At 31.4% G+C, this 12,061-nt stretch overlaps 1 protein-coding gene across 3 annotated transcripts in view; it reads left to right on the top strand.

Annotated features, from left to right (window-relative positions):
• Positions 1–12,061, top strand: part of tweek (transmembrane protein KIAA1109 homolog tweek) — a 176,409-nt gene that overhangs the window by 141,781 nt on the left and 22,567 nt on the right. For all 3 annotated transcript variants that reach the window (XM_067280734.1, XM_067280735.1, XM_067280733.1), the window contains exons 50-54: positions 6,413–6,571; positions 8,796–8,984; positions 9,307–9,456; positions 9,868–10,233; positions 10,315–10,513. In XM_067280734.1, the coding sequence (XP_067136835.1) occupies positions 6,413–6,571; positions 8,796–8,984; positions 9,307–9,456; positions 9,868–10,233; positions 10,315–10,513 (1,063 nt within the window). The remainder of the gene's footprint in view (positions 1–6,412; positions 6,572–8,795; positions 8,985–9,306; positions 9,457–9,867; positions 10,234–10,314; positions 10,514–12,061) is intronic.

The following is a 12,061-nucleotide window of genomic DNA, read 5'->3' as shown; positions in this document are numbered from 1 at the left end:
GAAAAGCCCTTGCACATCACATGTTCATCTGCCATTATACTTTTTTTCAAAACCATCATAGGTACTGTACTTATGTGTATACTTCATCTTTAATTCTTTAACATTTATTTTCTGTATGTCAATTCATGCTTTAATTGATATTATTAAATACTTGTTCTTGAACTTGTATTTAAAAGCTAATAATTTTTCTCTCTCAATACCTCAATACAGGGAGATACAAAAAGGGCTTTAAAACTTTGAAAGCTTATAGAATTTTAATCAGTAGATTTACAGAATTTGTTGAGATAATTTGTAGCAAAACATATCAAGCTTTACTTCAGTCATTTTGGTTCAATGTAAGCATCATTGATGATAGTACATATATCTGCCTGAATTCAATTTCTTGCTAAACTTAAAGTAGCCTACCAGGTATCTGTTATCACTTTCAGTAACTGCAACAATGATACAAGTTTTGAGTTTTAATGGAACAGATATAAAATTTAATTAAAATTCAGTTATAAAACATAAGACTAGTGAAACCTCACATCTTTTCCAATATCCATATTAAATCAGAGACCAAGATTTTTTAAAAAACATAGCTATTTTATTCTTTTCCTTTTATAAACAGCAATGCATTTCAGATTAAATTTTTCTTAATTTCTCCTCAGGCTTTCGACACACTAGTCATGCAAAGGGAAAACAAGTTGTATGACTAATGTGCCATAGTTTTGAGTTCAGTGAAATTTGCAGGAAAGAGTGGAATAAACACTAAACATCTTTAACAAAACTCCAGAAGAAAAAATTAAGACATATCAAATCTGGAAACAAGTTGGCTGTTCAACTAATTCACCAATCTGGAAGATGTTTATTGAGGAAATCCCATGATTGTGCATGGTTCTTCTGTGTCATTGTCACAAACATGTTTCACAGTTGATTGTACCTTTTTTTTAAGCCCCAAGTTCTGCAGTTATGGTTATTTACTTTACCATTGAAACAAAATGTCATCTCACACTCATCACTAAATATAATGTTATCTAGGATTGTCTTGTTTTTTCAATCCAATAAAACATTTCTACACTACATGAGACAAACTTCTAATTTGCTATAAAGTAATGTTTTATTTGTTTGATTTGATAAATCTACTGATTAAAATTTTATATGTTAATTAAAATCATAGTTTTTTTTTTTAACATGTTGTATCACACTTAGACTGAATTATCTTTCAGAGAAATATTTAACTACTAAATATTGATTTTGTTGTACGTTACTCTACAGAAAATAAGAGTGGAGCAATTAACTCTTAGGCCCGTGTAATTGGATACTTAGATGATCATTTATATTTATGATGTTTAATGTAGTTTAAGAAGTTCTGTCTCAAATATTTCATTTTTTTATGTTTTACTTATTTTAAAATTATATATTCAGTGAATTTTTAATGGAAATGAAACAAAAGAAATGGGAAAAAAATAAATATGAATATCTTTTAAATTGCATATCAGTATCTGTTGTGTTTCAACAGTCACTTTGATAGTGCATATTATGAAAAGGTTTTTAGTTCAGTTATAGCAGTTGTAAAATGTTTTTAAATGTTCCCATTTACATGGTCTAAAACAGCACACAGATTCTTTATAACACAACAACAACAATTTGAACTTTAATTTCTCCACAAACGAGTAACACTCTGGCACTCCACAAGCGAACAGCACTCAGGCACTCAACAATTAATTAATAATCACAACATGTTTCTTTACCAGCCACACAGCTACATACTCTGATCATACGTTCCCTTTGGTGTGTTTCCAGTTAGCACTGACCAGACACACCAAAGGGAATGTACAATTTCTCCCTCTCTAGGTGGGAAGATATCACCCCGCATTCTTAAGTCTAACATAATACACCTGACACGTGTGACAGAGCTGTGGACTGTACATCAACACTAGATAACATAAACACACTTGACATGTGCTACAATTCTGTTTAATCACATATTGAACTTAACAGCAGTTTTTTGTAATTTTTGTATATGTGCCAGTATGGATTATCCTTATAAAAGAAAATACTAAAAATATGATTTTCTTATATCAAAATAACTTTAAATATTTTATTCAGAATGATATATGAGTTACAGTGGAACCTCGGTATATGACCTTAATCAGTTCCTGATGTTTGGACTTATACCAAATAGGACATATACCAAACCAATCTTTCCCATAAGAAGTAATGTAAAAATGATTAATCTGTTCTCATGTAAAAAAAAATTCCTCTTGATATTGTATATTAATGGGGTTGTAAAATAATCTAAACACTAAGCACATTAATAAAAAAATAAATTTTATTATAGATTTTTAAAGTTATTACAGTATATTGTATTATATTATTTAAATCATTAAATCAAAATCAAATCAAACTCTCCTTAATACTAAAATTCAAAAACAAAAAATTTTCTATTCTATGGAAGAAGAGTCCCATTCTGGGTTTTTTACTTTTCCACCTTCTGTCTCTTTTCACTAGGATCAGCAACTTGTATTAAAAATCTGTCCAAAGAACTTTGTGTCTGTCTTCTCCTCAGGATGTCTCTAAAACGTGACATTGTCTGATCTTCTCAAACAATGCTATTTCTATTTGTTTGAACCTTGTTAGAGTGGTATTTTTCTGCAAAAATTTTCACGTCCATCCATTTTGCAAGGATTTCTTTGATTAATGAAGAAGGAGCTTCTTCTGTTTCTTCCTCCTCTGATTCAGAAGAGAGTCTATCCATTCTAGTCTGATGCTCGTCGTTCTCCAGTTTCTATAACTCCTCAGTGGTCAGTTCTTGATTGTGTTCTTCCACTAATTCTTCCACATCATCATATACATCCAGTTCCATGGATCTGGCAAGAGAAACAATATCCTCTACTATAGAGGCCCTAGATTTGATGTTCCTTTCGATTACTGTTTGTGGCCACAAATTTCTCCAAGCAGAGTTTATTGTTCTGTGGGAAACTTCCTGCAAAGCTTTGTCAATGAGTGATTTAGAATATATGATATTAAAGTGATTTTTCCAGAACTCTCTCAGAGTTAATTCTGCCTCGGAGGTTACTTGAAAGCACTTCTGGAATAAGACTTTAGTATAAAGTTTCTTGAAATTACTTATGACCTGCTGATCCATAGGCTGAATGAGAGGACTCGTATTAGGTGGGAGGAACTTTATAGTTATGAAGTCAAACTCAGGCGAGACATAATCCTTCAAGCTTGGTGGATGAGCGGGTGCATTATCAATTAGGAGAAGAGCCTTCAAAGGTAGATTGTTCTCTTCTAAATAACTTTTTACACTTGGTCCAAACACAACATTAAACCATTCAGTAAAATATTGCCTCGTTACCCAAGCCTTGCTATTTGATCTCAACATAACAGGCAGCTCACACTTCTGGACTTGTTTTTTAAATGCCCTTGGGGGTTCAGAATGGTAGATCAGTAAAGGCTTCATTTTGCAATCCCCACTAGCATTGCTGCAGAACAAAAGAGTTAGTCTGTCCTTCATTGGCTTGTGCCCTGTCAATGATTTCTCTTCTTGTGTGATATCGGTCCTGTTTGGCATTTTTTCCAAAACAGACCAGTTTCATCACAATTGAAAACTTGTTGGGGAATAAAATGCTCACTTTCCACAAACTCTCCAAAATGTTTAACAAATTCACATGCAGCAACTTTATCGGCACTAGCTCCTTCCCCATGTTGTACAACATTGTGAATACTGGTCCTTTTTTGAAATTCACCAATCATGGCTGGCTTTAAACACACAACTTTTCTGGCTAGTTCCTGCTTGATTTTTCATGAGATCAGCATGTATCTTTTTAGCTTTCTCGCAAATAATTGCTTCTGATATGCTGTCACCAGCACACTGTTTAGAAATTGATTTAACCCCTGTTGCAATATTAGCAGATTTAATAATGTCCTTATTTTTCATGATTGTCAATATTGTTGTTCTCGGAATACAGTATGCAACAGTTAAATTTCGAACACACATGCCACCTTCATATTTCTCAACAATCTCTTTTTTCAGTTCCATTGTGATTCTGGTCATTTTTTTAGTTTTCTGTTGCTTTTCATTTGCCTTTTTGCAATTCATGATTAATAAAAATAATAAAATTTTACTTACAAATTAAAATGAGAAGAAATTTAACAAAGTTATAAACTGTGGCACCGTGAATGTCTAGTCTGGTCTAGTACACTGATAGTGCTACTTGTTCATAGATGGCATGTGTAATTGAATTAAGTCGTATACCGAGCAAAATTAGTTTCGTCCAAACAGGACGTATTCTGAATTGGACGTATTCTAAAGCAGACATATACGGAGGTACCACTGTATTTAATTATGATCAGAAATATGATACTGTAAGAAATAAAAATAAAAAAATATGCAACTTTTAGATGATTTATTTATTTATTTAGCGTATGGCTACACATCTAATTCAAAAAAGAACAAATCATAAATGAAAGAACACAAATCATAAATGTAAATCTAAGTTAGAAATATAGTTTAAAGCACTTTCAGTCACAATCAGGAAGTCACTCAGTTGTCCCGGAAAAGATCTTACTGGACAATCTTCCAAGATATGGTGTATAGTCTGTCTTTCAGCACCACAGTCACACTGCGGGGATGCAACTTTTCCCCACCTAAAAAGACTGTCCCTGCACAACCCATGTTTGGTCCGAATCCGATTTAACACACTCCAAAGATTTCTGGATAACTCAAATCCAGGTGGTCGCTTTGTGATACAAGGAAGTTGTCGGCTGTCCACCGGAGAGACATCAGCCCAGAGCCTTTTCCAAGATTCAGTGAGGTTGAAATTATTGGAATGCAGGGATTTAGCTCTTAATAGGGGAGGGTGTCTTGATTTAAGCCGGTTTATGCTGAGGTCATCAATATCCTGATGAATCGGGAGTTGTGGATTAGATAATATTTTCCTATATTCCCTGAGCAGAGTGCTATCCCTTCGGAGTGTAGATGGAGGGATATGGCTCAGAATAGGTAACCAATGGACAGGAGTTGATTTGAGAGTACCTGTTATGATACGTAGGGTAGTATTTAGTTGGGCATCCAGTTTATTAATGTGAGTACTGTTTATCCATACCGGTGCACAGTATTCCGCTGCAGAGAAAACCAAGCCAAGAGCAGTGATCCGTAAGGTGGACGGTGAAGAACCCCATGTGGTTCCACATAACCTTTGGAGGATGTTGTTTCTGGTATTAACCTTGGCAGCCAAATTCATCAGATGTGTTTTAAAGGATAAAGTTCTATCCAGAGTGACACCAAGATATTTCGGGTTCTTATTATATTTCAGTAAATTATTGTCAAAATAAATCTTTAATTCTTCATTTGCCAGCTTGTTATTAAGGTGAAAGCATGTAGCTTCAGTTTTTGTCTTACTCAGTTGAAGTCTCCACTGGCGAAAATATTGTCCTAAGATTGATAAGTCCTCTGTCAGGATCTTTTCAGTAATTGCAAGGTCTTTATGTCTCGTGGCAATCACCCAATCGTCTGCATATCCGAATTTCCTTGCCTTCGTTTGAGGCAAATCAGCTATGTAAAGACTAAAGAGCAGTGGTGCCAGGACAGAACCCTGAGGTAGGCCATTATTTAGTTTTCTTATCCTACTTCTCGAATTTCCCATGACAACTTGAAAGGGTCGGTTACTTAACATCTCATCAATTATTTTAACCATTTTTAAACAGGGTATCACTCGGAGCAGCTTATAGATTAAGCCATGCTGCCAGACAGTATCATATGCTGCAGTAAGATCGATGTATACTGCAGATGTTTTTAATTGCCTTTGATATCCAGCCTCTACAAAAGTAGTAAAGGCTAGTACCTGGTCCGTACAGCTCCTATTCGGTCGAAAGCCAGCCTGTTCAACCGGAATATTCTCAAAAATTGTCTTGCTCAATCTGTTGTAAAGAAGTCTCTCTAAAAGCTTATACATCACACTCAAGAGTGAGATAGGTCGATAGCTCTCTGGTCTATCATTAGGTTTTCCAGGTTTCGGGATAGCTATGATTTTAGCTTGTTTCATAGCGAAAGGAATATTACCTTTCTGTAGGATGTCAGTAAAGAAACGAGCCAGCCATTGCTTAGTGTACTTGCCACTATGTAACAAGAATTCATTGGAACTTTTGGCGTCCAAATAATCTGTAGGATCTCCTGGACAATACACATCGTCTCTCTCTTTCTTTTAGATGATAATTATTAACAACTATAATAATATGACATCCATACTATTGAGTTAAAGAATCTGTAGATTTTTAGCTTTATCTAAAAAAATCATCATTTATATTAGTAAGTTTCTGGTTGTGTAATTAATTTTATTTATTCTATCTATTACTGTTTGTTCATAGAAATAATGTACAATCTTTATGAAATTTTGTATTGAGTAATAATATTAATATTTAAACATAGCACCTGCACCCAGAAGACACAGTAATGTTCGGCCACCAGTAGATTCATCAACAGTATATCAGACTGCTGTTGGTGGGCTCAGCATGACTGGTTGCTTGGCAGATTTTTCTCTTTACATTTTTCATCCTTATGGTGGAGGGAAAAAAGCTGGAGCATCAGGTAATGTATTGTTTTTTAGTATTATTGAATTATAAAGTATATATAGTTGAGTCCGCATAAGTTGACACTCCAAGGGAAAGTGGAAATGTGTTGAGTTATCTGATGTGACAATTAAGCGAAGTTGGAAAAAAAAACCACAAAACTACAATTAGGAAAATACAGTAGTGCATTATACAGTAGTATAGGCTTACAATACATTGTGTCCTCCATTTACAATTACTCTGTAGATGAAAAACTGAAAAATTTGTTTAGTGTTGTTTGTTTTGAGCACTTAACTGTCTCGACTTTCTTTTTCAACGATCATGAATGCCTTGAAAACATCATCTTTGCAATTGTCAATTGTTGGCAAGTAACGTCTAAGGATTCTTAATGCCTCTAGCGTGAGAAAATGCAAAATTGGATTCTGGTGTGACGTTGATGTAGATTGTATATTTTCTGTTTGTTTATCTGTTATTATTTCATACATAAAAATACATAAAATGTTAAGGCATTTTTATTAATATGTATGTATATATATATATTATTAAATATATTAACTATATATTAATTAATAAATAAATCCTGAAAAAAAAAAATGAGTTTGCACCACACGTGTGAGTGAATTCATTTTTTCAGGAGGGGTGACGACTTATCAGAGTGTGGGACAGCAAAAGTATGTCGACTTATCCAGTAATGAGGAGTTAAACGGTGTCGAGTTAACTGGAGTTTTTTAACATTAATGCCTATGTAAGTCGGTCAGAACCACAGAAAACCGACTACTTAACCAATGGTGTCAAGTTATCCGGGTGACGACTTATGCGGAGTCGATTGTATATTATTTTTTTAATTAAGTACAAACTGAGAGTTTACTTAAGATAAATTACAGAAAATGCTATTTTAAACTGTTAAATAGGGGTTGTTCGGAAAGTAATTTCGTTTTTTTATTATTAGAGGAATTAGATGTATTTTTACCAGCCAATTTTATTTTAAACCACATTTTCATTATATACTTAGACAGCTGACATTTTAAGGCTTATTTGTAAAAAATTTTGTTTGATTCTGTACAATTATTTTTTTTGATGACCTATCAAATATGGAAAATCGAAAACATCGTTTTCAGCATATTTTGCTTTTTTATAACTAAAAAAATCAAAATGCTGTTTAAACAAGAAAAAACTTGTGTTACATGTTTGGAGAAGATGTGTTGAAAGACAGTGCCAAAACTGGTTTACAAAATTGCATTCTGGCAATTTTAATATCGAAGATACACCACATTCTGGATAGCCATTTGAAGCCAATGAAAACAAAATAAAAGTACTGATTGAAGCTATCTGCCATACAACAATACGTGAAATCACTAAGAGATTAAATCTGTTAAATTGAACCATTTATTATTACTTAAACGAATTGGTTTCGTTTCAAAGCTTGATATATTGGTTCTACATGTTATTAACGAGAGATGCTCTCTATGGTGGGATTTTAAAGAAATTTGTTTTTGAGCTTTTACCAGACAATTTAACATTGATTCGAAAGTGTACTGCCATTGAGTAAACAAATTGAGTAATATCATCAAACAGAAAAGGCCAGAATTGATCAACAAACAAAGTGTAGTGTTTTACCATGATAATGCCAAATTTCACACAAGTTTGGTAACTCGTCAGAAACTGTTATAGCTTAGATGGGATGTGTTATCTTACCAACCATATTTGCCAGATGGGGCACACTCAGATTATTACTTGTTCTGGTCTATACAAATTTTTTTTAACTGTAAGACATTTACTTGAAATGACAATGTCAAAAATCACTTGGATCAGTTTTTTGTAAACAACAATCAAAACTTTTATGAATGTGAAATCATGCTACTACCAGAAACAATGACAACAGGTATTTGACCAAATGGTCAATACATAATTCAATAAAATATTTATTTATTATAAGAATATTGCGTTTATTTTTCTATGGAAAAAACGAAATTACTTTCTGAACAACCCAATACATTGCCAATATGTTTGATGATGTCAATTTATTATGTTTGTTATTTTTCACATTTTATATTAAATATTTAATTAAAGCATAATTAGTAAGTAATAGTGTATTATTTTCAAACTGTAGTAAATATAACATATTTATTAAGTTAGATATTTTTTATTTGTTTCTTGAAAGATTTATTCATGTTTCTGTAATAAGAATCATTATTATTTTGATATAAATTAATATTATATTAAAATTTCAAATTTTATTTTAGGAAAAGAAAGTCGAGAAACATCACCTCTCACTACTAGTGAACGAAAGGATTCCCTTAGTTTACAAGTGGAATTTGTAAAAGTAAATATTTCTCGGAGTAGAAAGATTAATTTAAGTCATATAGAAGGAAATGTATCTCAGAAACCAAACAGAAGTGGTGATTCTGGAGGAGCTGTCATTAGATTTTCAGGTAAATGCAGTTTATCAAACTCTATGAATATATCTTAATATTATGTACAGTATTTAAGAATTTTAAATATTTTGTATTTTCTTATTTTTCATTCAGTATGAATTCTTGATTTCAGATATATTCTGAATAAAGTTGAATATTATTTGCAACTAACAATTAATTAATATTTAACACTACTTAACACTTAATAACCTTTAAAGACAGTAAAACTTCAATATTGCTTCTGGAAATATCAAAAATAACTAAACAAAAGATTAAAACAAAACAACAATATAGTTCTTATCAAGCATTATCAATTTATTATGTTTGTTATTTTTCAAAGCTATCTGTGATATTGGATCAGCTTCCTTTAAGTATGACATGAGACGTCTTACTGAAATCTTAGCATTTCCTAAAGCTTGGTATCGACGGAGTATTGCAAGACGAATGTTTCTTGGAGATCAAAGTACAAGTGCTCTGTATAGTGATCAAGGTAAGAAGTGTTGTTATTTAAATAAATAAGTGAGTAAAACTTTTTGCTAGTTATTTTTAAATATGTATCACATTTTCCATTTTCTTAATCCTAAATGACAATAATAATTCCTTTTTTTTATATAGTAAAGTGTATTACAATATCAAAGTCAATTATTTATTCAATTTATAATTTTTCATTATTTTTTTTATTTAAAAATATGATCTGATGTAGGATCCGTTAGGCATTCTAAAATGTATGAATACAAATGATATGATAAACTGATTATTTATATTTTCCAAAAGTTTTTTAATATAGATTATCTAAAATTTATTTTGACTACTACATTAACATTTAATGAGTTGAACTTTGGAGAAAAACTTGATGCAATAAATTAAATTAAATTATTATACTTTTGATTCTATTTAATAGAAGATTCAGTAGAAACAAGTAGTAGCAGTGGAACATTATCACCAAGTGCTAGCAGAGCAGAATGCTTTCCCTTCAGTTCTCCTCGTGTATCTACTTCTTCCCATACATCCATGGGAACTACACAAATTATAGACAACTCAATTTCAGTGGCCACACCTATCAAGTCAGAATTGCAGTTGCCATCACAAACAATGGATCAGTCAATGGGTGATGTAAAAATTTCTAATCTTGGAGTTAGTTCTTGTCTTTCTGATGTGTCAGCAAGTGATATTTCTCATCCAACAATTGCTCCTGAAGGACGAAAGCATAGTAGAGATCATCTATGGTTAAATTTAAGCAACATACCAAATTTTGTAGAAAGTTCTGGTACATTCTATTTTTGTTTTAATTGAAAATAATTAGACTAAAAGAACTTTATTCATTTTAATAATATACAATTTGTTTTAGATTATCAAAATAGTAGTAAGTTAGGAAGTTCAAATGTTTCATTTGCTGATTCTAAAGAAAGTAAGTCGTCACAACAATCATCAACCCCATTACATACAAATCGTTTGGGAAGCACATGGGAAACACTAGTATTATTTGCTGTAAATTTGTCAAAGTTAAGTGTTCATATGAATATGGGAAATGTTATGGGAAATACAATGTAAGTATTTAATAGCTACAATTTTTTAAATGTGTATTATATATATGTAGCATGGTAAATATGTTAAACCTCAAATCAATTTTGTATTATTTTAGAATATTGAAATTCATTGTGATTTGCATATTCAATGAAATAAATTTTATTTTATTTGATTGATATTGGAATATTAAAGATGAAAAATTTTGATATAGAAGAGAATTTCAGTTTGCAAGTTTTTGGATTCAGATTCCACTTTAAGTTAACACTTTAGGAATTCCACTTTAGGAATAACTTAAACTCTTAATTAAAAAAAATTAAATAATTTATATAGAAAAATGTAATAATGATTTCAATATATGTTTTAATTAATATTAATTTAGCAATTAATATCATTTATTTCTATTCTAAATTTATTGTATTATTAAATATTAACAAAAATATTTATGTTAAATAATCAGATAATATTTGTACAAGTGAATTAATATTGATAAGTGTTAAAGAACAGTTCTTTTTCAATGTTATTTTGGGTTATTCTGAAATTTCTAATTATTTATTGATGTGAAGATTTCACATCAATAAATAATTAGAAATTTAAATTAAGTGATTCAATATCAATAATTGAATTGAATAAAATGTAGAAAATATGAAATAAGATAATTATTAATTTATCAACAAATTGGAATTTTGAAATGTGTTATTTAAATCTTTTGTTTAAATCTTTATAAAATACTTTATTAGAATTAAACAAGATGTCTAAAAAACAACACAGGAACTTTTGAAGATATAATTCAACTTCAGAGACACCCAAAATATTTGTGATTATAAACTTATAAGCAATTAGATTGTTGTTTAAATATTTTACATGATTTTAATGAAGCTTTTTATACTTTTGTTAATTATATCTGGTTAATGTTACCCTTGGTGGCAAGATGGTGGCCGGGGAAATTTTTCCATACATTCTAGATGGCGACGGGGAAAATTTTTTTCCCTGCGTTCGATGTAGCGGCCGTGTTTCCTGTAACCTCGAAACGGAGATGCGCGATTTCGTGTTTGTGACGTGAGAGGGAGCTCTTTGGAAATGTGACGAAATGTGTTGATGCCGAGATCGTCGAATTATGCAAATTTCGTTTGCAGGGAGTTTAGAAGACAGTGGTGTGTTGCATGTTCAGTGTTGGCATCGAAATTTTTTTTTTTACAATATCTGTTCTTTCTGAATTGCTAAAAAGGTCATTTATATTTTTTACGAGTAAAAACAAAAAGAAATTGCGTTCTTTTTGTTGAAATTTTGTGCACGTCATGGGCGACGTTGATTTGAGTTCGAAGGAATTCTGGGCCAAATGTACTACCAGGAAGTTTTATAAAATGATGGAAACAGATTATTCAGAATTGGGATTAACCCCGGCAATTGATAATGCATTCAAATTTGCGGTCAAATTAGGTATACTGCAGATAGTCGCTGTGTTCTACGTGCGATAAGACATGCAAATTATATTACAGAAGCGAAAGAAATGAATGTCTTCTTAGATGCAGTTCGTGTGCAGTTAAATATTCAGTGTACGAAGGAACTTT

Source organism: Centruroides vittatus, unplaced genomic scaffold (genome assembly GCF_030686945.1).
Source record: "Centruroides vittatus isolate TY-2023 unplaced genomic scaffold, ASM3068694v2 contig_890, whole genome shotgun sequence".
In the NCBI taxonomy this organism is placed as follows: domain Eukaryota; kingdom Metazoa; phylum Arthropoda; class Arachnida; order Scorpiones; family Buthidae; genus Centruroides; species Centruroides vittatus.
The sequence above is the reverse complement of the archived record's forward strand: the minus strand, read 5'-3'. Positions and strand labels throughout refer to the sequence as shown.